The sequence below is a fragment of the Anolis carolinensis genome, chromosome 4, assembly GCF_035594765.1.
Source record: "Anolis carolinensis isolate JA03-04 chromosome 4, rAnoCar3.1.pri, whole genome shotgun sequence".
Lineage (NCBI taxonomy): Eukaryota > Metazoa > Chordata > Lepidosauria > Squamata > Dactyloidae > Anolis > Anolis carolinensis.
In genome coordinates this window covers 13,241,029-13,268,308 of record NC_085844.1, presented here as the reverse complement: position 1 = coordinate 13,268,308, position 27,280 = coordinate 13,241,029, and the positions used below count along the sequence as shown (strand labels likewise).

Genomic DNA, 27,280 nt, shown 5'->3' with positions numbered 1-27,280 from the left:
AGATGTGGGCAAAACATCAGGAGAGAATGCTACTGGAGCATGGCCATACAGCCCAGAAAACTCACAACAACCCAAGACTTGTGTTGTTTTTTATATGTTGTAAGCCACTTTGGGTCCCTTTGTGGAAGAAAAGCAGGGTACAAATAAAGATGATGATGATGAGGATGATGAGGATGAGGATGAGGATTAGAGACCCCATCGGCCATCCAGTCCAAGCCCCTGCCATGCAGGAAAAGCACAATCAAAGCCCAGCTATTGCTTCCAGGACACAGATTTCCACAGATGTAATGCAAGCGAGAAAGGAACAATAGAGTGAGAATAAAATGATCCTAAGAGTTGTTATAGTGTACATACCTGGCATTGCCCAGGTGTCATTGGGACCACTGCCTGCTTACTTTCTCCCTTTTCAGATACAAGTCACCTGGCAACAACCAATCCACTTCACTCCCTTTCTTTCCCAGTGACATCACAGAGAGACATCTCACCTAGCCACAGCCAATCCGCTTTGTTCCCTTCCTTTGTTCCCTCTGCTCCGCACCTGAAAGGGTTCTTTTTAAAATGTCAAATCTCCAATTATTTTAAGTTGGATAATAAAGGCTATGTGTGCCATATTTGGTCCAAATCCATCAATCCATGTCGGATCCTTTATGGTACAAATCAACAAACACATCATTGCCCCTGAATCTTTTCCTACTGCTGTTCTTTATGAGTTATTGATTCTAGATCAGGCATGGGCAAACAGCACTGTTGCATATTCTTATTACTAACAGGTTGAGTAAATTTAATTTCAAGTAGCTGTGGCAACAGGTAGGGACGGGAAACAGATGTTGGGCTACAGATCCCAACAACACTAGCCAACCATACCAATGCCAAGGAATACTGAGAGTTGTAGTACAACATATTGGCCTGTGTTGCTTTCTCTAGTGGGAGTTGGGTCCCTTCCACACACGTATATAAAATCCACATTACAGTAGAGTCTCACTTATCCAAGCCTCGCTTATCCAAGCTACTGAATTATCCAAGCCATTTTTGTAGTCAATGTTTTCAATATATCGTGATATTTTGGTGCTAAATTCGTAAATGCAGTAATTACAACATAACATTACTGCGTATTTAACTACTTTTTCTGTCAAATTTGTTATATAACATGATGTTTTGGTGCTTAATTAAAATCATAACCTAATTTGATGTTTAATAGGCTTTTCCTTAATCCCTCCTTATTATCCAAGATATTCGCTTATTCAAGCTTCTGCCGGCCCGTTTAGCTTGGATAAGTGAGACTCTACTGTATCTGCTTTGAACTGGATTATAATCCAGTTTGAAGCAGATAATGTGGATCATCTGATTTGATATTCTGGATTATATGGCTGCGTGGAAGGGCCCTAAATCTATTCAATCGATAGGATTTAACTAAGGGCCCTCTTCTTGACAGGCCCTATATCCCAGGATCTGATACCAGGTTTTCTGCTTTAAATTTGGTTATATGAGTCCGCACTGCCAGATAATCTGGGATAAACAGAAAACTTGGAATCAGATTCTGGGATGTAGAGTCTGTCTGGAAGGGCCCTAAGGCTCTTTCCACAGAGCTGTACAAAATCCACATTGAACCGGATTATATGGCAGTGTGGATTCATATAATCCAGATCAAAGCAGATGTTGTGGATTATCTGCATTGATATTCTGTGTTATATGGCTGGGTGGAAGGGCCCTAAATGTTGACTTACAATTCAGCAATGGACTGAATCAGGATGCATCTACATTATAGAATTAATGCAGTTTGTCACCTTTTGTGACCCAGTGCTATGAAATCATGGGAGTTGTAGTTTAATCAGTCAGCACTCTTTGGCAAAGAGAGCTAAAGAGTTTGTAGGCATGTAAAACTGCAACTCACAGGATTATTATTATCATTATTGTTTCATTTATATATAGTGACACCTTGAGTTAAAAGTATAATTCGTTCCATGACCAAGCAGAGTTCTTATCTCCAAGTTAATTTTCCCACTGAAATGCTATTAATCTATCCCCTCTTTTTGTTACATGTTTACATGTACTTTATAAATAACAAATAGTGTATACATATTATTATTACTACTGTTATATAAACCTTTGTTTTAACTTCTGTTTTATCATCTTCTTGTGTTTTAAACTGTGTATATTGTTTAATGTATTTGTGTTTTAAACTGTGTATATTGTTTAATGCTGTTACTTTTGTAACGTTGTGAGCCGCCCCGAGTCCCCACGGGGAGATGGTGGCGGGGTATAAATAAAGTTTTATTATTATTATTATTATTATTATTATTATTATTATTATTATTATTATTATTATTACATGTACATTCACATGGAACAATCAACTTTAAAATGGTAGAAGCACAAAGTTGTTACAAGGAAGCACAAAGGGAAGAGGCAGAAGCATCATTTTCTTCATACTGCACTCATTCCAGCCTGCTGCCCTCTCTTGCTCTCTCTCCCTCTCTTTCTTCATGAAGCCAAACATACCAGGAATAAAAACCACACAAAATCAACCAACCCAAAGTTCGTCAAAGCAGACAAGAGCAAAGAAGACAGCAATCTTCCAAAGTGGACAAGAGCATGAGACACAAAGACACAAAACCCTTAAAGCCCTAAAGCCCTGGACTCTCACGCTAGTACTCACTCTGGCACTAGCTCTTACCTCAAAACTCTGCTCGTATGTCAGAGTAAAACCCAAGCCGGGCAATGACTCTTAACTCAAAACACTCTTAAATTGGGTCACTCTTAAGTTGAGGTTCTACTATACTGACTTTCTCCTGCAACATTAAAAACCCAACCCTTGTGAGTTTATAAAAGCCTGGTGACACCAAAATATCTCTCCAAAAGGAGAACAAAGACATGGCTTCACTGGTTGTTTTTGGAAGGGAGTTCCAAAGTCTAGAGAAGCAACCACAACCTCTGAGGATGCCTGCCATAGATGTGGGTGAAACGTCAGGAGAGAATACTTCTGGAACATGGCCATACAGCTCGGAAAACATACAACAACCCTGCCAAGAAAGATTTCTTTCTTGTTCCCATCGAAAAAGCTTAAGAAAGTGGTAGAACAGAGAAGGGCTTTGCCATATCATCTTAGAGCTCTACTGGGAAAGTACAGGGAGATATCATCCCTCAAACAGCCTGTATCCCAGTCATATAGATTTTTATAACTAACACTTTGAATTGTGCCTGGAAATAGATAACCAGCAATGGTTACTGCAACAAGGGAGTTGATTGCTCTCCATAGCCCTGTAATTCTATGCAATAGGTTTGTTGTTGGGTGCCTTCAAGTAATTTGTGACTTATGGCACCCCTAAGGAGAACTTGTCACAGGATTTTCTGGAGCTGAGAGTATTTGACTTGCCCAATGGGTTTCTATAGGTAGCTGGGTCTTCAAGGCTATTGTCCAACACTCAAACCACTACATGCTAACTCTATGCCATGGCCTATATGCTCTGCATCGCTGCATCTATCCTCCCCTCCGGGGAAGCCGACATGTATTTATGGGATCGATTGTCCTTCTAGTAAACATCCAGGGAGGAGGCTGACCTCGATTCCTACAATCGAAGCTATTTCATTACTGAATGGCGACTGCTAGGCTGGATTCAGAGCCCTTGCTTTTGCTCTTGACTCATCAGCTCACCTGCGGTTACTCACATCTCTGGGGAAGATTTGGAAACCAAGCTGCTTCTGACAAGTTCTCCAGCATCGTTTAAGAAAGCATTTAGAGCAGGGAGGCATCCGGGGTTTTCCTGCTTCCATAGATCAATACTTCTCACCAATTTTTACCCATTCCTTCTAACTCTGCTTCTTTGATTCTTTGGACACACTGATGAGAGAGAAACTGTGCCGAAAAATGAGGCGCAACCTGCTGACCAGGTTGCATTGTGTTGGTGCTGAGCACACCGTTTTCACTAGCAACGTCCACATCCAGCAACACAAAATAGTTCACTATTATCATCCACCCCACGGTTCCTCATAAACAAGGGGATGTCATCACATGCCCTGGATCCAGAATCCACCAAAATGTAAACAACCCAAACACAGTGGCCAAGTCTAACTGTTTTAGTACAGTTAATGTGTGTATATGATCTGTATTTAGAAAGCGGGGTGTGTGGCTGGATGAATGGTGACTTCTCTTTTCATTCCTGGGAAACAAAGAGCTCATTTTATTTGTTTGATTGGCAGAGATGGTTATATCATCTGCCACTTCCATCAGGCTTTCCTGTTTCCTTTGAACTTAGTTGCAAAATTTTGGAATTATGTGGGTGCAGGTGTGTGTGTGTAGGTGACAGAGGTTTTTCCCAAGAAGAAAATATTGTGAGGGATCCCCATTGTAATGCAAGGTTTTTGGGTGTGCATCTATACCAGGCACGGGCAAACTTTAGCCCTCCGGGTGTTTTGGGACTTCAACTCCCACAATTCCTAACAGCCGGTAGGCTGTTAGGAATTGTGGGAGTTGAAGTCCCAAAACACCCGGAGGGCTGAAGTTTGCCCCTGCCTGTTCTATACTCTAAAACAGTGGTTCTCAACCTTCCTAATGCTTAATGAACTACCCCTTGATGTAGTTCCTCATGTTGTGATGACCCCCAACCCTAAAATTATTTGTGTTGCTACTTCATAACTGTAATTTTGCTACTGCTATGAATCGTAATGTAAGTATCTGATATGCAGAATATATTTTCATTCACTGGACCAAATCTGGCACAAATATCCGATATGCCTAAATTTGAATACTGGTGGGGTTGGAGGGAATTGATTTTGTCATTTGGGAGTTGTAGTTCCTGGGATTTATAGTTCACCTACAATCAAAGAGCATTCTGAACTCCACCAACGATGGAATTGAACCAAAACCTGGCATACAGAACTCCCGCGGCCTACAGAAAATACTGGAAGGATTTGGTGAGTATTGATCTTGAGTTTTGGAGTTGTAGTTCACCTACATCCAAAGAGCACTGTGGACTTAAACAATGATGGATCTCAACCAAACTTGGCACAAATACTCAATATGCCCAAATGTGAACACTGGTGGAGTTTGGGGAAAACAGATATTGACATCTGGGAGTTGTAGTCGCTGGGATTTATAGTTCACCTACAATCAAAGAGGCCCTTGAGCCACACCAACGATAAAATTGGGCTGAATTTCCCCCATCACCAAGAGAAAATACTGGAGGGATTTGGGAAGAATTGACTCTGATTTAGGGGAGATGTAGCTCACCTACCTCTGGAGAGCGTGAACCCAAAGGACTATGGAAGATTCGCTGTCTGTTTCCATAAAGGAAAAGGACAGGTGGAGAGATCTTTAGCCGATAGAATTGGGCCGAACTTCCCACACAGAACCCCCATGACCAAGAGAAAATATTGGAGGGATTTGGGAGGAATCTCTGCCAAAGGGTTCCTAAGACCCTCAGAAATATGTGTTTTCTGATGGTTTTTGGCAACCCCTCTCGCAACCCTCCCAGGGGTCCTTACCCCAAGGCTGAGAAACGCTGCTCTAGAAGGAATGTAGTTTGACACCACTTTAACAATCATGGTTGAATGCTATGGAGTCTTGGGATTTGTAGTTTGGCGTGGCACCAACAATCTTTGGCAGAGAAGGCTACAGAGGTTGCAAAAGGAGTTTCAGTATACTGAACCACCAGAAAGCAAAAGTGTCACTGTCTGAGCCACAAATATGGAGAGTTTTGGGGTATTCCCACCAGCAGTTAGGAATTGTGGGAGTTGAAGTCCAAAACAGCTGGAGAGCCAAAGTTTGCCCATGCCTGGTGTAGATACACTGAAATAAGCCAGGTTGGGAATGCCTGTCCTGTCATGATCAGAGCTTTCAATGCAGGGTGGGTCATAGTATGTGCAAATGTGATTTAGTTTTTTGTCTTCTTAGGTTCAATCCAGTTCTCACTTTATTGTGTCTGTGATGTCAAAGGCAGTCATGGGCCCTTGAGTCACTGCACGATGCAGGATTTTAAGAAGGCTTTGCACCCATATTGCCTCATCTTTCAGGGAGTTCCTGTCTTTCAAGCACAATGTCAAAACTTGCAAGTCCAGATTAGTCATTCTGATTATAGAGCATGTAGAGCAAAGGTATGCATAGCTGGTTGAGGCTGGATCTACACTACTGTATAAAATCCTGATTATCTGCTTTGAATTGGATTATTTGAATCTACACTGCCATATAATTCAGTTCCAAGCAGATCATCTGGATTTTATATGGCAATGTAGATGGGGCCTGAGATGGCATTGCAACCAGGATGGCAGATGAGTGACATGGGCTGTCCCTGCCAAATGAGCATACTTTAGCAATAGCTGGTTTTGTTGTTGAAGGCTTTCATGGCCAGAATCACTGGGTTGCTGTGAGTTTTCCAGGACTGGACATTTTCCAGAAGGATTCTCTCATGATGTTTCACCCACATCTATGGCAGGCATTCTCAGAGGTTGTGAGGTCTGTTGGAAACTAAGCAAGTGGGGTTTATATATCTGTGGAATATCCAGGGTGGGAGAAAGAATTCTTGTCTGTTTGAGCCAAGTGTGAATGTTGCAATTGGCCACCTTGATAAGCATTGAATGGCCTTGCAGCTTCAAAGCCTGGCTGCTTCCTTCCTGAGGGAAGTTCTTTCTCCCACTCTGAACGTGGCACAGATATAGAAACCCTGCTTGCCTAGTTTTCAACAGACCTCACAACCTCTGAGGATGCCTGTGGGCGAAACGTCAGGAGAGAATGCTTCTGGAACATGGCTAGACAGTCCGGAAAACTCACAGCAACCCAATAGCTGATTTTGTTGATCTTGACTTTTGTAGATTCCCCAGACTGCCTTTTTTTTCTGGCAAAAAGGGGAAACAAATTACCATATATATTCGAGTATAAGATGACCTGAATATAAGCCGAGGCGCCTAATTTTACCACAAAAAAACTGGGAAAACATTGATTCCAGTATAAGCCGAGGGTGGTAAATTTCAGAAATAAAAATAGATACCAATAAAATTACATTAATTGAGGCATCAGTAGGTTAAATGTTTTTGAATATTTACATAAAGCTCAAATTTAAGATAAGACTGTCCATCTCTGATCAAATCATTATTCTCATCTTCTTCAATGTAAATGTGCTTATGTATCCTTTTAATAATAATAGAATAAAATAATAATAATAATAATAATAAATAATACAGGAAAATAATACAAGTAATAATAGAGTAAAATAATAAATGTAATAATAATAAGATCAGAATGAAATAATAAATGTAATAATAATAATAATAATAATAATGATAATAATAATAATAATAATAATAATAGAGTATAATAAATGTAATAATAGAGAAAAATAATAAATATACCATATATTCTTGAGTATAAGCTGACCCAAATATAAGCCAACCAGGACCCTCACCCAAGTATAAGCCGGGGGGGGGGGGCTTTTTCAGTCTTAAAAAAAGGGCTGAAAAACTAGGCTTATATTTGAGTATATACAATATTTCTTCTGAAAGCTCATAGTGATGGCAGTTTTCTTTTTTAATAGTTTACATAGTTACACATTAAACAAAAAATCAAAATAAACTTTGGACTTCTTTTTATTTCTATTTAGGATACGTGGCATATTTGGCAGTCCATGAAGCTCACGGAGAATTAACTGCTGGATCCACTGCACTTGCCTACTGTTCTCTGTTTTCTATGTTCAGACCCTAGGAATTGTATAAGTGCTACTAGATGCTGTTTATCACTCCTGTTCCAACGGTTGCCAATAAAAAAAGATGCTTTGTTCAAAGAAATACTTATTTTTCATTAGTTTTATTATATATTTTTAGATAACAGCCTCTTTGTTGTGTCTCAAAAACTCTACAAGAGAAAGTCTGTTGGAATCTTGGCTTCTTCAGCCAGGCTTGGCCTCTAATTCAATGTCCACTTGCAATTACAGGAGATCAATACTTTACTCCAGCTGTGTACTAACATGGAAGCAAGCGAGCCGTAAAATCCAGCATTGTGAAAGCCTCATTATTATTTCAGGTTCTGAACACTTGTTTGGTGCTGGGAGAATTCACTTCCCAAAGGACAGATTTTATTTCAGGAAGCAGAACTGCCCTGAAAACACACACCTGTACAACACAGCACGGTCTTTTCAAAGGTCCGGGGTCTTTTGTAAAGCTTATCTTTTCATTAATAAGCTTTCCAGAATATCCATTTTTTTTTTCTTTTTGGAACAGTCTCCTGGAGCAAACCTTGTTACTCAAACCCTCTGGGTGGAGAAAAATGCAACCTTCGGCACTGTATTCTCACGGGCATTTTCTCGTGATCCATTGCAAATATTCTCCCCCAAAAAACTCAATGTGAGCATGGTTATTTTCCTTTGGCTATTATCTTCATAACAAACTTTTAGTGCAGGAACAAAAGAAAGTAAAAAAACAGAGAGAGGAGAAAAGAGAAACTGGACTAAATTTGCTGAATAGTCAAGTAGGCATCTATTCAGACCAAGGATGGGCGACTATTAAAATATTACCAATTCTCCTATAATACTTCCTTCTTGGTGAGACGTCACATTTGGATCACTTTGGGTTGGCCCAGAACACTTGCATTTTCTGCTAGAAAGATGACTATTCCTTTATTTATTTACTATACTTTTACCCTGCCCTTCTCACCCCAAAGGGGACTCAGAGAAGCTTACAAATTGGACACTTCGGTGCCACATTGTAAAAACACAGTGTATAAATACATCAAACAATAAACAGATGACACATATAAATACAATAAAGCTGTTAAAACTGATTAAAATTGTTCTAAATATGTGGTTGTTGCTGTATTCGTGTCAGTTCCATGTTGCACTATTGCCCCATTCCACGAAAGCCTGATTCCAGAGCAAGGACTTAACTTTCTTCCTGAAAATCAGAAGGGACGGGGCCAATCTAATATCATTGGAGAGGGAGTTCCATAGCTGAGGGGCCACCACTGAGAAGACCCTGTCTCTCGTCCCCACCAGTCACACTTGCGATGGGGGTGAGACCAAGAGCAGGGCCTCCCTGGCAGATCTTAATGCCCTAGCTGGTTAATTGGGAGAGATGCGTTCGGACAGGTAAGTTGGGCCAAAGCAGTTTCAGGCTTTATAGGCTAAAACCAGCACTTTGAATTGTGCTCGGTAGCAGACTGTCAGCCAATGGAGGTGACGTAGCAGGGGGGTTGTATGCTTCCTGTACATCGCTCCAGTGAGCAATCTAGCTGCCACTTGTTGGACTACTTGAAGCTTCTGAACAGTCTTCAATGGCAATCCGATGTGGAGTGCATTGCAGTAGTCTATTCAAGATGTGACAAGAGCATAGACCACCTGGCCAAGCCTGGCTTCTCAAGGTATGGGCACAGCTGGCACACAAGTTGTGATTGTGTGAAAGCACCCCTGGCCACCGACGAGGCCTGGGGTTCCAGGCTCAGTGACAAATCCAGAAGACTCCCAAGCTGCGAACCTGTGTCTTCAGGGGGAGTGTAACTCCATCCTATGATTAAGCTATCTAATTTCTCTTGTAAATTAGTGAAGTTGGGATAAGCTGGGAAAGTTATTTTTCCCATTCCATCTCTCTCTACACTGCTGTCAATCTTACATAAAAGAATTGCAATGATTTTTTTAAAAAAGGATAAGAGGCGTTTTTTCAGGTGCAACTATACAAGTCTCTAATGAGTACTGTACAAATTGCTCAAAAGAATCTGGAATTAATAGCCTGACAATAGACATTTCATGGTGACATCTGTAAGGAGGAACTGACTCATTTTTGTTGCATTGGAAGCCAAGCTACGGTGAGTAATTTGCAGTGTGGATCTGATCCAACAACGGGGCCTGGGAGAGTTTGGAGGAAATAAACATCTCATAACTTCCAACCCAAAGCATCTTAATAGGAGTTTTATAGACATTCCTTCTCAAAGATCAGGACCACACATTAAAGTGGAAATCAAAGGGGAGACATCTAATTTTAAGGTGTAGCAGGGGGATACAAAACAGAAAGAAATCCAATAATTTGTTTAAATTTCTCAATTATATGATGAAGATCAGTTGGTTGTGATTTTAAAAGGCTGGGTCTCTGTATGAACGGATGTGATATAGCAGCTTTCTCTGATGTGGGGTAATTTCCAAAAGGAAAAAAAGCATTAAAAAAAGGTAAACCTTCAACAACAGCAGTAGCAGCAGTTCAGCAGAGTAGAAGCTTCTGATGGCAGCAGTAAGAGTGATTCATTGAGTCAGAACAGAGTTTCTAAAACTGTGCTCCTCCAGATGTTTTGAACTTCAGCTCCCAAAATTCCTTACGGTTGGTAAGCTGGCTGAGATATCTGGGAGCTGAAGACCTAAACATCTGGAGGAGCACAGTTTGAGAAACACTGCTTCAGAAAACCTTATGAAATTCATGTGGTCAGGTAACTTGAAGACACATGCTCACTGATAGATAAAATAATGTGTTCATGTGTGCATATGTGCATGCTTCAGTGCAGGGGTCCCCAAACTAAGGCCCATGGACCAGATGCAATCCTCAAAGGTCATTTACCCCCCTCCCATCCTAAACTTTAGACTTAAGAGTCACCCTACATCTGAAATGACTTGAAGGCACAAAACAATAACAATCCTAATTAAATTTGGCCAAAAGCAGGACCACATTTCCCATTGAAATACTTGGAAGTTTCTGTTGGTTAAAATTGATCTTCATTTTAAGTATTGTATTGTTTTTTCATATATTTGTTTTGCACCACAAATAAGATATGTGCAGTTTGCATAGGAATTGGTTCATGTTTTTGTCAAGCTGTAGTCCGGTCCCCTAACAGTCTGAAGGACTGCTTAGCACATTTAAGGACTCCTGCACTAGACACTGCATGAAAGACTCATTTAACTCATTGGTACTTACTCACAGCTTAACATGTATAGTATTTAATCCTTAATCACATATCTTGCCTTGTAAAGCCTACAAGCAACACTCTGTCACATTACAACTGTACTTTAAGAATAGGTAAACAATTCTTCACCCATTTCAAAAGAAACAAGTAGTACAGTAGAGTCTCACTTATCCAACATAAACGGGCCGGCAGAACATTGGATAAGCGAAAATCTTGGATAATAAGGAGGGATTAAGAAAAAAGCCTATTAACCATAAAATTACATTATGATTTTCCAAATTAAGCACCAAAACATCATGTTTTACAAGAAATTGAGAGAAAAAGCAGTTCAATACACAGTAACGTTATGTAGTAATTACTGTATTTACAAATTTAGCACCAAAACATTGCAACATTTACTACAAAAACAATGACTACTAAAAGGCAGACTGCGTTGGATAACAGAACATTGGATAAGTGAAGCTTGGATAAGTGAGACTCTACTGTAGATATATTATGTGCTGTCCCAGAGGACAGGAGTATAGATTTTGATTAAACACTAGAAGAAACTTCTTGACAGTGAGAGCTGAAAGCAATGAAACCAATTACTTAAAGCAGTGTTTCTCAAATCATGCTTCTCCCGGTGTTTTGGACTTCAGCTCCCACAAATCCCAGACAGTTTACCAGCTATTAGAAATTGTGTGATCTGAAATACAAAACACATTGGAGAAACACAGTTTGAGAAACACTGATTTAGAGAGATGATGGAGTTTCCTTCTCTGGATGTTTTCAGAGAGAGACTGACAGCTAGCTGTTAAGAATGATCTAACACAACTTGAGGGTCCCTAGGTGGTTTGGCCTACAACTCCCAGAAATCTCAGGAGTTTACCAGCTGTCAGCATTTCTGGGAGTTGAAGGCCATAACATTTGGGGACTAGCAGGTTGAGAACCACTGATCTAACAGGGGATCTTTCACTAACCAGTTGGAGTTGTACCTGATGGCTCATGGAGCATCTTCAAACTCTATGATTCTTTGACTACAGGTGAAGCAATGTATCAGTTTTTCAAAACTAGCCACTTTTGAGGGTTTTTTTGTTTTTGTTTTTGTTGTTGCTAGTTTGTTTCTGTATTTCGGGAAGTTTATTTGGTCATGGAAAGGTCTTCAAAGGAAGAAAACTGGCCTGTGGACATGCTGACACTTCCTGGTCTGGTCCACTTCCCACCTAACCTGCTTTTCACTGCACCGTACTATGTTTACATAATGGAAAATATGTACAATTTACAAAATGAGATACATATCACCTCCAGATTTCTAAAACAAGCTAGCAAGCCATATTATCACCTTCTTTCAAATATGCAGATTTCTAAACTTTCAAGGAACTGTAAAATCTAGGAACAACAATGATTGGAATGTAAGTAGAAAAGGATTGTCTGATTTTGTTAATATTTGAGGAGCAAAAAAAAGAGAGGAGCCTATAAAGTCCTATATGATCCCAATGAAAGTGCTGTTACCTTCATGGCAATATGTTCTCATTTATCTTCTGTCAAAGAAGGGAACATATAAAACATAACGATCCCAGCTTCAAGTTGCTAGGTCAGCTTTTTAATGCCAAGAAGAAAACAAACACAGAGAAAACTCTTCACCTGCAAGACCATACAGCAAGTGATGTTGTCCACATTTACTATTGCCAAAGGACTGTTTCCTTCCCTCCAAAGGCAAACCAAGACCTTTGTATGTACAAAGAATTTGTCTCAAAGAAGACCATTAGGTGCAAAATACACTGTGAGCCAAAGTCCACTCTAAAATCCAGAACTGGCCAGAACAAATTCTCTTGCACTGCAGTGCTTCCAAGAATCTGATCATTTTGTAAAGCCAGGAATTTTCTGACTTTTTTATCCAGGTCAAACACTAAATTAACTCAAAACTGAAAGGAAAGGACTTGGGTTGGGAAGAATATGTGGGGAGAAATGGTGAAAAACATGTTTCTCAGCTTGTAGGAAATGCACAAGCCTGCTGTGTACCTTCAAGTCATTTCAAACTCATGCTAGACTTAAGGTGAACCTATTATTGGTTTTCCAGGTAAGATTTAGTCAAAGAGAGTTTGCCTTTGCCTTCTTCTGAGGCTGAGGGAGAGTGACTTGCTCAAAGTCGCTCAATGGCTGAAAGAAAACGTGAACTCTGGTCTCCAGAGTCCTAGTGGAATGCTCAAACTTTGATTAAAACAATTGCTGTCTGATAATCTGAAGCAAGTTCAGCAACTGTGCAGTCTATTTTAGGAAAAACATATCACTTGTATTCCATTTATTTACTTTCTGCTTTACTCCTGTCTTGGTACACAAGGTGGGACCAAACAAGGTTAAAATGAGCCAAAGTTAAAACACAATGAAACAATGTCGAATGTCAAATTAAAATAGCATATATTTCAAAAGGTGTAAAATAATTTAAAATGTAATATAAATTATGAAATTACAGTAAGTCTTCCCATTGGAAACCCTTGGCTGCTCAAGGGTTTTCTCCACTCTGCACAAAAAGAGAACACTGACGGCTTGACACCCCGGTGTGAAGACAGATCTGATTTGATTTTGATTCCGTAGTTGATATAGGTCCAGTGTTCAACTTTGGCTGCTTCTTGTTTTGCATTATTGGATATGTTTCAGTTTGTGCAGCTGGAGGATGTGGACAAGATCCTTGGAGAGATGAGTGCCTTCACACATGCCAGCATTGGACCTTTTTACTTCCTGGTCTTTAAAAATATCCAGAATGGCTGAATGAATAACAGCAACAATGAATCCTTATACAGTAGAGTCGCACTTATCCCACATAAACGGGCTGGCAGAATGTTGGATAAGTGAAAATGTTGGATAATAAGGAGGGATTAAGGAAAAGCCTATTCAACGTCAAATTGCGTTATGATTTTACAAATTAAGCACCAAAATATCATGTTTTTACAACAAATGGACAGAAAAAGCAGTTCAATACACGGTAACATTATGTAGTAATTACTGTATTTACGAATTTAGCACCAAAACTTCACAATGTATTGAAAAATCGACTACAAAAACATTGACTACTAAAAGGCAAACTGCACTGGATAATCCAGAACTTTAGATAAGTGAAGGTTGGATAAGCAAGACTCTACTGTCGTTATGTAGCTTTCTATTCTGCTGAAATGAGGCTATGATGAGGATGTTACTGAAAACACCCTTCATAACTGCACCATATTAGAGAATTACAGGTCAATCTTCAATCTCTTTCCTGAACAAGGTTCACGAGAATGTAGTAGTCTTCCTGTTCCAAGGATTTAGGGATTCAATGATCCATTTCAAACTGGCTTCAGGTCTGGCTATAGAATAGAGGAAACCTCAGTCACCTTGATGGATGACCCATGTAAGTGGCAGATGAATTGGTTGTATTAGTCCTGCTGGACTTTTCAGTAACTATCAATTCCATTGACCATGGTTTTTATGGGAAATATCTTACTGAGATGAGAACTGGAGGCACTGTTTTACAGTGGCTACAGTCATTCATGGTGAGGTGAACTTAAGACGATGGTGTTTATGGGCACCAGGCATTTACCTGTTAGGTTTCTCTGGGCTCTGTCTTGTCCTCCATACTGTTGCACACAAATATAAAATTCTGAAGTTATCTGAAGTTTTGGAGTCCAATATCACCAATATGTTGACAACACTCAACTCCGCCTCTACTTTCCATCAAATTTCAAGGAGGTTATTTTTGTACTAAATAAGTATCTATCATTCATTAATGGACTTGATGAAATGAGAACAAGTTGAAGTTTAATCTGGAAGGCAGAGGTGGTTCTGGTCTGCTGAAAGGTTGATAAGGGAATAGGGATTCAGCTTGTTCTGGGTGGAGATAGACTCCCTTTAATATTGCAAGCATGTAACTTTGGTGTACTCCTCAACCCAAGTATTGATGCCCAGGTTTTGGAGTAGCCAGGTGTGCATTTACACAGTTAAGATAGGTCACCTGCGCTTATTCCTAAAGAAGTAAAAGGACTTTGGGTCCTCTGCAAGGTGAAAGGCATGTTTGAAATAACCAAAATCAGATGTGGCTATGGTGACACATACTTCCATTACATCTAGTCTGGATTATTGCTATGCTGCTTTTGTAATTTTAAAATGCCAGTAGTGTTTATTGTGTTTCAACTTTTTGAATTTCCTGGCATTTGTTTGTTTTTAGCCTCCCAGTGTTAGCCTTTGTTAGTGGCCTTGGGTCCCATGCTGGAAGAAAGGTGTCAAATAAATGACAGTCCTTCCAATATTTCAGCAATGAAAATGGGGATACAACTGACCAAGCAACATCATAGTGTGGACAAGATGGCAAAGATTATTAATGAGGAAGGACAGATTACAGCAGCTTGCTTTTGCCTGAGCCTACTGGGAAGGATTTTGTCTCTTTCTTCTTTCTTCCTCCTCCCAAGTTCATTGAGTACAAACTACTTTTGTGGATTGAACTCAGGCCTCATCTACACTACCAGTTTTGACTGCATTATATGATCAGAATGTTGTCAAGCCATGGCAACCCCTCCACAAAAAGGATTTATAGTACATCAAGAAACTTCAAACAAATAATATAACTTTTTTCTTCTTTTTTTCAAAACATTTTCGTCAGACCCAGAGTTGCAAAATGCCAAATGCTAGGGGTTCCGGAATGGATATAACAGCAACTGTGCCCTACAAACTCTATCATATTTAACCCCTTTAATGTATCAATTTGATGATTTCTGTATAACTTGTATCTTTTATGTACTGAAAAGTCCTGAAAAGTATAAATTGTATAAACTGTATCAAATACATGTATCAAAATGTCTTTTGAAAGGTGTCACCTATCCGTGCCCCCAATTTAAATAATCCCTTGGGAAAGGAGTTGATAGTTAGGATCCCTCCAGCTATGTCTCAATAGAAACAATGGAATATACCTTCAATTTTGTCAAATATTTTACATTCAGCTAACACGGGCAAATGCAAAACTTTCTCCATTATCCCTTTGCTCAGCTTTACAAGACTCCAGAAGCATGTAAACAAGGCTCAAGAGTATCAGAACAGCTGCACAAAAACGAAGGGAAAGTAGCTAAAATAAGATGCTGAAGATATTATTTTTGAAATGTAAATGTCTGAAGACATTTCAGAAAGACAGAAGACTAAGCAAAAGCCTCTGAAACACATTTATATGTGCCAATAAGGGAGTGGAAACCCTTGAAAACATACAGAATCTTCAACAAAGTTTTCACATGACACAGATCCTCAAATATTGACATAAACTGGCCAATTAGTTCAATAGTGTTTATAAGACTATAGCGACCTCTGCCCTGGTTCTGCCTTCTAATGTAGCAAGGTAATTTATGTTGTTATGAAACCCAGATCCTGCAAGAAAACATGACTTATAAATAACACACATTCATCCTCTGAGAAAAAAAAAAAAGAACTGTCCAGAAAGAGGAATGGTTCCTCTGGACTCAGCTACATGCAAACCATAATCTGGGGCTGGTCGGGAGTATTGCAATTTCAGACTGGCTCCAGATTTAGTGGAGTTGTTTACATGCTCTGCCTCTGAGCTACAAGAGCAGCCAGTGCAAAGTCTAGACTATTCAGCTGAGCCAAACCTGGGTTGGCCTCACTGAATGGTCACCCTTTATATGATCTGTTGTGTTTGCTTCTGCAGTGGCTGGTGGAGAGCTCCAAAATTCCCTGCCACAGATGGGCATCTTTGTTGACATCAGCAATAATACCCACATGGCCAAGGAAAAGAGCGGGAAACATGAAAGGAATGATGTGACCCCAATCCATCGCATTCCTCTGTACTGTGGTGTCTAGCGAAAGGGGATAGCAACACCTGGCTGTGTGGATGACACAAATGACACAATTGTCCACCCCACCCCAGAGTGCCAAGCTGCTTGGGAGTTTCACCAAAACTCTGGAGCATTCCCTGATTTCTCTTATCTCGGGGTAAAACCAGGTCCACCAGTTTTATTTTGTTACCAACTAGGCATTTCTCAACATCTTCTGGATATCCAGGAGCAACTTCTGATCAAAACTGAGGTATAGAGCCAGTGTAGACAAGCCCTTTGACATCCTGATTTTCAGAAATGGCCTCTTTGCTGCCTGGGGATACTGAAGAGGCTTCCTCAAAATTCCATGTACAAATCATACTGGGAATTAAATCTTTTTGTGGGAAGGAGGTTCCTTTGAATACTCAGGGTGGCATTGTGTCCTCCTTACAAATGTAGCAGGCTGCTTTTCAGGCTAGAGAAGACAAGTCATGTCTTCCATATAATTTAGTTCTTGAACAGATCATTTCAGGTGCTCATCTGTGAATTGCCATCCCACTCCGCCTAATGATAGCACTACCCCCATTGGATTCCAAAAGACTTTAAGTGTATTGTTTGCCCACTTGACATTTTTTTCATTGGTTCCTTAACCTGTATTCTGAAATAGCAAATGCCACATCTTCCTCCTGTGGTCTATTGACATATCTTACCTGCTGAATGCAATAGAACCTAATTCTGAGCACATTTACAGGGTGTTTGAAAAAGAACTCCATAGTTTTAATGTATTTATACTTAAAACTAGGGAGTTCTTTTTCAAACACCCTGTATTTTAGGGCTTGGTTGCTGAGGGATGCAGTGAAAACTCAAGTAGCCCCATTACAACTGTTGACATGGGAAAGAAAACACAGATTCATTTCAAATTCACTGCTGGTTGTTTGTCTGTGGTGTTCATCAACTTCTGGCGAGTATCATGGATTTTGGGGTTCAACTGACTTCGCCCCACTTTCAGCAAAGTCAGGAGATACTCTGGAGCATGCAAGAAATTCTGGCATATTCTTTAGCTTCAGACTAGTCTGGATAGTAGGATCAGGTCCAATTAAGACCAATACACTGTTTAGATTGGACAACAACCTCATCTCTCTTTTCGTCCACAATGCAGGAAACAGTGTGGGAAAGAAGGATAGATTGTGCCTGTGTTGCTTTTGCTTTTGCTCCAAGCCAGCCAGGGATGTTGAAGTTGTGGTCATCCAGATGTTTGGGCCTCCAACTCCCAGAAGGACTAGCCAGCTTGTCCAATTGCCAGGAACTCTGGTAGCTGAGGTCCAAAACACCTCGAGGGTCACAAGTTTGACATCACTGCCTAAAGCAACATCATCACAGAATTTTATGGGGCTCAGAGTATCTGACTTGCCCAAGGTAATTCAACATGGTGTAGAAGGCCAGCACGGTATAGTGATTTGAGCATTGGGCTTTGACCAAGGGGAGGTTTGAACCCTGGTCTCTAGAGTCATAGTCCAATACTCTACACTAGCTTTTAAATTTCATTGAGTATAATGAGTTTTATAGCCATGTAAAGAAAGACAAGAATTGCAAGTAGTGTTGGTTCTTGTTGACTGGCTTGTCTCTCTCATGTGCACCTAGCTTTCATTTGGCAACCAAGTCAAAAAGCTTAAAGAGTAACCTCATTTTATAGGCAATCTTTTCCTTTAGAAAAGGCGGCATGGGGGAAGGGAACAGGGATCAAAGTGCCATACCATAAAAGTTAATTGCAGTCACACACTTGAGGTCTAGGGGTGTTGGAACAATTTCCAAATAAAAGACATTGTTGTGGTTGAAAAATGGGATTAAGCAAGCTAATCATTTCTAGCCCATGTTTACTTTGTCTCAGGCTTATCTGGTAAAGATTTCAACTACTTTCATGGCCGTGGTGGAATTCCAACCTGGAACAGATCCACGAGGGCTATTGATTGCCCTCGTGGGTCAAGAATTCAACCCCAGTTTTTGCAAGCTTGCATAACAGAAAGGGTCACCTGTAAATGTTGTTTTGTGCCTTCAACTTGTTTCTGTCTTATGATGACCATATCATGGGGTTTTATTGGCAAGATTTGTTCAGAAAGGGTTTGCCATTGCCCTCCTTGTGAGTTTGACAGCATGCAACTTGGCCAAGGTCACCCAGAGAGTTTCCAAGTCTGAATGAGGATTCAGAACCTGGTTTCCAGAATGGTAGTACAACATTCAAACCATTGCACCATACTGGCTGTCCTAAAAACATTACAAAGCTTTTATGGAACAGCCCATCTAATTACGTAATTAATTGTGCAGAATATGCAAAGCTTGGGAGTGTGCTTTTGTGATCTCTCCAGTGCAAATATAGCAAGGAAACTATATGACACCTGCTATATCAACAGACACAGACAAGCTTTAACAATCCAAGAAGGGCACTGATGCCTCCTTCCACATCCTTGCAAGAACTTGTAAGGGGACAGTTGAAAGAGCTCCAAGCTACATGCTGCAAGCTTAGGAAAGCTTTGTTTCCACTGTAGAATCAATGCAGTCTGACACCACTTGAATTGCCATGACTCAATGCTATACAACCATTGGATCTATAGTTTGAAAAGGGCTTTAGTCTTCTAAGCCTAAGGGTGCTGCTGACCCATCAAACTGCACATCCCAGGATTCCATAGCATTGAGACATGGCACTTCAAGTGAAGTGAAATTGCATTCATTGTACAGTACAGATACATCCACAGAAACCCACCAATTAGGTTCTCGGGTCTTTTCTCCTTCAGCCCCGATGATGATGATGGGTTGGAATCTCACAGTGAGAGTGCAGCTTTGAACATTATGTGAACAAATGTTATTTTTTTTTTGAGACATACATGACTAAGGAATTTTAAATGTGGCTGAGATGGCAGACATTAATGATCAACAACACATATGCTAGGAGAGGCAATGTATTTTGCATGAGTCTGCTAAGAAGGGAAAGCTTCCACCCAATCCTTTCTCCTTCTGAATACAAACTACCTTTGCACTTTGAACTCCCTTTGCACCAATTATAGTAAGATGAAAACAAAGGGAGAAAGCAGGAAGAGGAGAGAGAAACATTTGAAATGCAGCTGAACAAGTGAGATGACAAAGGATTAATCAAGCTCCTCTCTGCCAAATTAGGGCACTTGGAGAAGATGGAAATTGTGACTGATGTTTAATGGCCAGGGGCCTAGCCTTTCATACCATGCTCTTGTAGCATAACCAGAGCTCACTACTGGTAACAATCACATGATATTATTATTATTATTATTATTATTATTATTATTATTATTATTATTATTATATTTATAACCCACCCTCTCTCCTCAAAGGGACTCATTAACAAGTGATTCTAGGCAAACAGTCAGTGGCTAGGAATAAGGCATGGAGTATGTTTGCACTGGGATAATTTTACAATGTGTTTCTATAGCCCAGGGTTAGCAGAAATACTTAGCCCTGCAAATATTTTTGGAGGATAATTCTTACAATCCCTTGATAATTGCTATGATGATCAGGGCTAAGGTTGAAGTGCAATGGGGTTGAAGGGTTATAGTAAGGTTGGGAATTCTTTGGCCCTTCAGATATTCTTGCATTGCAAATCCAAACATCCCTAGTCAGCATAGCCACAGAGAGAAGTACTGGGCTGTGGCACAGGCTGGAGAGCAGCTGCAATGAATCACTGCAATGAATCACTCTGACCAGGAGGTCATGAGTTCGAGGCCCGCTCGGAGCCTATGTTTGTCTTGTCTTTGTTCTATGTTAAAAGGCATGGAATGTTTGCCTATATGTGTAATGTGATTCGCCCTGAGTCCCCTTCGGGGTGAGAAGGGCGGAATATAAATGCTGTAAATAAATAAATACTGGGGGCTGCAGCTCAAGGAAACTCAGCCTTGCCATTAGCTAGGAGCAAACATGGAGAAGACAACAATTGCATGATAATTTGAACTGACTTTCTATAAGAGCAGTGATTGCCAAACTGTGGTATTCCAGGTGTTTTGGACTTCAGTTCCCAGAACTCCTGATCATTGCTCAAGCTGGCTGGGGCTTGTAGGAGTTGACGTACAAAACAACTGGAGAACAAAAGTTTGGGAATCATTACGAATATACAAATCCTATTGTTCACTTTTCACAACACTGCAAAAAGTGGGGACAAAGGTTGAAATTGTGGATTCCTGAAATATAATTTTGCTTCCCGTGCATTTAACTAGGATGAGACTAATTGTGGTTCTCCAAATGTTGCTGAATTGCACCTCCCAGCAGTCCTCAGCAGGAAATCCAATGGTAAGGAAGGCTGGGGGATATAGTTTGGCAACTCAACACTCTGGGTCTTGACTGACCCCCCAAATGGTCTCTGACAAGGTACAAACTCCTTAACTAGTTCTGACAAAGAACAACATGACCTGGAGGAGACAAGGAGGCAAGGAGACAAGACTAAGGGGTCAATGTTTCCCTCCTTCAACTCTCTTTCACTCTCCTTTGTTTCTAAAGAAAGGAATTCAATTCTGCCATGGTAAAAGTGTTTGTATAAAAAGGTCAAGGCACTTGGCTGCTTCAGTTACAAAGCACCATCATCGTGTCAAACCAAACACTGCTCTCCTGTTTATGTACTGGAGCGGCCAAGGATTAATTATGCAGTTCAAATATCGTGCTTGTTGGAAAACATATAAAGAAACATTCCTTCTTGAAGTTCTGCAAAGCCACACACTGGATGGATACGACTCCTAGTTAGAAGCAAACTTGGGAAAAGTTCCTTTTCTAGACTACAACACTCAAAATCTTCCAGTTCCTGTGACCAACATTATCATCAGATTGGAAGGGATGACATTTGACTTCCTTTCTTTAGAGTCCCATGTTTCCCTCTGAGGACACATGCTTAACCACTGGGAATATGTTTTTATCTGCAAGAGTTGGGAGAATAAGGTATCAGTTTATAAACAACTACACGTTCATGCATTTCACCATGAGCAAACAATTAAAATTACACAGATATAAACTTAAATCCACTACTCTTCAATTTTTATGTCAGTTTATAGGAATAGCTTCCCTAGTAGTTTTCATTTATTTCTAAGTAATCTGGTGGTAATTTTTATCTTAAGATTTAATGATCTTGTCTAGTTCCTTCATAGCTGACCTAGCCTTCCAATTTTTGACTACACTGTCAATTTTGATTAATGACTGAGCCAAGGTATTGAAAAAAGTATTTCAGTATTTTCTTGATCACCTTTGAAGTTATCTAAATCAATTAAACCATTATTTTTGTCAATGTTCAATTGTAAACTTATTTTGCACTTTCGTCTTCAAAATTTTAAGTACTTATTCCAAGGCTTTGCTGTTTTCTGCTAGTAATGTAGTGCTATATATATATTTTAAATTGTTGATGTTTTTTTCCTTCAATTTTCATGTCTCCTTTCTCCGAGTCTAATCAAGTTTTACATATAATATGCTTCATGAACAAGTTAAACAGATAGAATGCAGCCTTGTCTAACCACCCATGCCACTTGCAATATATTCCATTTCTTCATATTCTGTCCAAACAAATAGACCCTTGTCCTGAGAAAAGATTATGCACCAGGATGGGCATAAATTGTGGCACACACATTTAAGAAAATCCATACTTTTCATGAGCTAGAAAATCAAAAGCTTTGCTATAAAGTACAGGCTGGTTTTATTCTGAAATTGTTTAGTGAACTCATTATCCAGCACAGATTTGCAAACTGCAGGAAACTATATTCCATTTTAATACCAGGAGAAACATCCTGAAGGAAAGAGCTTTTTGCCTTAGAGTATGGTGCAGTTTCCTTCTCTGTGAGTTTTTAAACAGATGCTTGGTGGCCATTTATTGAGAACACTTTGTGCTTTTCCTGCATTTCCAGAGATTGGACTGGATGGCCATTGTGGTCACTTCCAACAATATGACTCTATGAATATGATCCCTAGTGCTTCTTCCTTTCCTGAACTCAGCTTAAACAACTGCCATTTCTTGCTCCATATAGAGTAAAGGTCTTTACATATAATTTTAAGCATCTCTTCGCTACCACAGAAGATTAATGCAATCATGTTGTGGTTGCTGCAATCTCTAGAATCCCCTTTTTTGTGGTCTGGAAAGTATATCCAGGGTTGCCAATCTGTGTGTCAGTCTTTTATTTTCCATATTTGTTGACAGAATTTAGTTAAGCTAGAGTAGATTCTGTCTTTGTAACTTGAGGCAGCTCTATTACTAGCCATTTTTTCCTGGTGACTTATTTTTAACAGGTGCCCTGAGTGCAGCTTCTACTTTGTTTTCTAAAATTGTGGATTCATCTTCTAACAGGTCTTCCTAGAATGAATCTGTTATTCCTTCGTCTATTTTATATAGTTCTTCAGTATATTGTTTCCATTCTACTTCACCATTCTACTTCTTATTTCAACTGTGTCATGTAACGTGTTCCCTGATTATCGTAGAGCAGCCTCACTATTGGTTTAAATTACCTTTGATTTATCAGATACTATGGAAGAAGTTTCTGTTTTTATTTTTTTGTTGCTGTCTTCTATTTCTCTCTGCTGATGATTATAGCAATTATGTTTGTCCCTGCGCAGAAGTTGTTGAAAAGTTGCATTCAGGATTCTGATCCTTTTTCTGCCCCCTTTGATTTTGTTTCTCATCTGTCCTGAACAACATGAAAAAGTTTCACTGATTATCCTTTGAGGCTTCTTTCACATTGTGTGCAAATAGTACAGATCGTCTCCACAGGCCCAGAATCACATTAGACCCAGATCTTTCAAAAAGATCCAGATCTTGATTAAGGTGGAGTAAACCAGGGAAACCTTGGTTCACCCTGCATTAATTTTCTTTTACTGGAGCCGTTGTTTGGAGACAGGTCCCATATTTTGAACCTGTCTGGATGGGCCCTAACTTAACCACCCAACTTGGGCAGCAGACTTCAATTAATGAAAAGGATTGCTCTGAAGCCTAAGCCTAAAAACCACAGAATCCTCTACAGTCTTGGAGGTGAACCAATTGCTTCGAAGCACCAGAGTACAATGTCCTTTTCAAGTTGTGCTCAGCCTCACAGGTGACCTTGGAGCAGCAGATACTGTCTCTAACAAAAACTGTTTACAAATAACTGATAGCAACACATGAAAGTGTTACAAGGGAAGCATAACCTAAACCACAGAGGCAAGAATGTTGAAACTCATATGTATTTTAATAGTAATGACTTGCTTTACACTCACAAAATGTCTTTCTATTCCAACTGCCCTCTCTACACTTTCATTGATCAAGTTTGTTAAAACAAACATTGAATTTTAACAAAGTCTTTTGATGGTCTCCTTTAGTTTTGCATTCTGCAATTGTTCAATCCACAGGTGTCAGCTCGAGAAGCTTAAATTCTATGACCTACAGGATATAGATAGGATTGCTGTTAGGCATCATTATAGAACTGGTCTTGTGTTTTTGGTCGGACGGGAGGATGACAGGCACACTGTACACTTCACAGAAGATGTTCTGCTTTCTCTTATTTCTATATATAACAACTAACAAGCAAAACCTAACAGATGAAACTGTTATTCTGGCTTTGGATATTTTATGGGAGATACCTCTTGGGCTGCATGCCTGCTTATCACTGACATATTTCTTGCCTATGCAAAGCATAGAAATTGGCAATTCCAAATTGGCAAGGAAAGCAAAATCACCTAGAATGCTTCATTTTGCCACGTTCAGGCTGCCTCTTTATTTTTCTTGTTATAACTCCTATGTTTTTCACCCACTCCATGAGAGAAGCAGAAATTCCTTAGGCAAGGAATGTTTTTTCCTCTTGAATGTCTGCTTATCCCAATGATTTGATGGTTTGAAAAGAAAAAAAAGACGACGATGCTCCAAAGTGTTTTTTAAGGTTGAGCAGGAGATGAGCTAGGCAAACAGAGCAGAATAAATGCAGTCTAGACAGCTCCTGATCAGCATGCTGCGGGAAGGAGCTAATTAATGGACTAATTAGGAGTTAATTAGAAATTATGGCCAAGCCTAGTCTGGAGATTTCTTTGAGCTAGGTTTTGGGTGATTTTATTTATTTAACCCTAGATTTTAAGGATAGTTCAGATTCAATAAAATTATCATAATTACTTGGAAAATAAGTGCCATGATTTGCAGTCCCAGAACTGGAGCAGGTGCGCATGAGAAGGTTCATAAAAGTAATTGTATTGATAAGTAAAGGTAAAGGTTTTCCCCTGACATTAGGTCCAGTCATGTCCGACTCTGGGAATTGGTGCTCATCTCCATTTCTAAACCAAAGAGCCAGTGCTGTCCGTAGACACCTTCAAGGCCATGTGGCCAGCATGATTACATGGAGTGCCACTGTATTGTATAACATATAAACTGGGATTATGAAAAATGGGTGCATGGTTACAAAAATAGTAACAGGGATTATTTTATTTTTTGAAATAAATTTCTGCTGAAACACCCCAGAAAAATTGCATTGAAGGTTATCCTGGTGTCACCTCTTATATTCCAGCCAGTGCAGTCTACACTCCCCCAAGTGACCTATTTACTTATGGAAATCCCATTTGTATATTTTCTCTTTCTCCGCCCCTTGTCTGACTGTGGATATTACGCAGGTGAGGGAATATTTTGACAGGAGAAGTTACTGCTTCAGTCCTGCCGACTTGGAGATTCTGGAAGCTACAGTCCAAAAGACAACTCGTGAGAACTTCTTTTTGCCCATATGTTAAAGGAGAGTGGGAAAGTTGTAGCCAAAAAAAATGTTCATGCAGCACGGTTTGGGTGCATAACATATTGAGAATATACTGCAGAGAAAAAACATTTCTTCTTCTCTCCATCTAAGAAGGTAATGAGGTCAAGGGAGCAAGCACAGATGGAACAAGAGCTTGGTTAAAATGTAAACAATATTGCAGTGGAATAATGATAACATTTAAATAATTATGAATCTAGTCTCCCGGCAGTCGGAGATCTCTAAGCATTCTAATATTTAATGCCAGTGACATAGCAATACATATTGACTCAGCACAGTTTTTTAACAGACTATTTACATCACACAGTTTCTTCTTGCTGCTGTATACTCATCCTAGAGCAGGCATGGGCAAACTTCGGCCCTCCAGGTGTTTTGGACTTCATCTTCCACATTTCCTAACACTCCAAAACAGCTGGCGGGATGAAGTTTGCCCATGCCTGTCCTAGAGGAAAGCCACACTGATTTGATATCTACCTGTTGAAGAGTATTTTCAAGTGACAGGAAACCTGCCGTAAAGGTAAACAAGAATGGCTCCCTGTCCTCCTTAAGAGTGGGAGTTAAAAGAAGCAAGAAGGATGCCTTTTGCCCCAAATATGTGAAATTCAAACCAACCGTGTCGGGAAAAAAATGTAAAATTAGCAGCAATTTGCTATAAAGCACACATCATTTTTTCTTTAAAATTACCTGGTTGTCGATGCCGCATGCATTGATTTTTCCTTTGCCCAGTCACTAAGGTTGGCGACCAACCAGTTGCCTGAGTTTTCTTCCTTGGCTGCAATAAAAATGGATTTTGGTCCCAGAAAGCTGCCTCGGCTAAATCTCTTTTTTTGGGGAGGAGGAGGAGGAAGAGGAGCAGGGGAGGGCAACGGATAGCACAAGTCGTGGCATTTGTAGCAGCTCAGCCACTGACCTCGATTTTGCCAGGCTCCAAGGCCATTTCCCCCCACCCCTTCCACGCTCAGAAGACTCCCTTTTGGAAACAACAACAACAACAAAAAAAGCAAAACATAAAGACTGTAATTATTTTCTGAACATAATTCTCATCACAATTCTGATTGGAAAATGGAGCTGCTTAGGAAGGCTTACAAGATGACATCTGTTCCATGGCAGACATTTGGGTCAGGAAGGGAGTTGCTGGTATTTTTTTGCGGGGAGGGCACAGGCAGGGAGGGGGAAAATTAAATTGCTGTACAGATGTGAATCAATGGGCGGCAAATCAGGATGTTCTCCTCAGTGGGATCATTGTTTTAATTGCTAGCTTTAAGGAGTGCAAAGGCTTCCAGGATGGCAACATTGGTGGGTCTATGGAGTCACTCTCTTTTTCTGCCGCTTCCTTTTCTTCATTGGTGTTGTGTATGTTGTGCCATTCCATGGGCCTGCAGAAAAAGCTCACAATCTTGTATTGGGCCACTAGCTCCCATTGTTCCTATAAAGATATATATGGGCAATAATTGCTGAAACTTCAGAAGCCAGAGAAGTGTGTTTCAGTTCCGTATATACTCATGTATAAGTCGACCTTAAATTTTAACTTGTAAATTTCAAAATACATTTTATTGGTGTGGTCTTGTATATATTTTGCCATAAGTATTCAAATAGTGTTGCGTTTTATCACTGTTTTAACCCTGTTGTACTCCACCTCAAGCCACGAGAAGAGGCTGGTACTAAATTATTATTATTATTATTATTATTATTATTATTATTATTATTATTATTATTAATGACACAACAAACTAGAAAGATATGCTGCATTTCGTATCACAATGACATAGTATGACACAGTAAACTGGATTTCGTTTCACAAAATCACAAGTCGAACACTTCCCAAGTGTCTAGGACTGTGTGATGTATTTTCAGATGATGCGCGCAGATCCCAGCAGGGTGACCTTTTGCAGTTGGCG

The 27,280-nt window shown here is 39.9% G+C and overlaps 1 protein-coding gene across 2 annotated transcripts in view; it reads right to left on the bottom strand.

The window, feature by feature from the left end:
* Positions 1-26,179, bottom strand: part of ndrg1 (N-myc downstream regulated 1) — an 88,894-nt gene extending 62,715 nt beyond the window's left edge. The window contains exon 1 of one of the 2 annotated variants that reach the window (XM_062980014.1): positions 26,067-26,179. In XM_062980014.1, coding sequence (XP_062836084.1) covers positions 26,067-26,089 — 23 coding nt within the window. In that variant the 5' untranslated portion in view covers positions 26,090-26,179. Of the gene's footprint in view, positions 1-354; positions 412-26,066 lie in introns of those variants that run through there. The other variant, XM_062980015.1, reaches the window with a different exon arrangement.
* Positions 26,180-27,280: the final 1,101 nt, after the last annotated feature.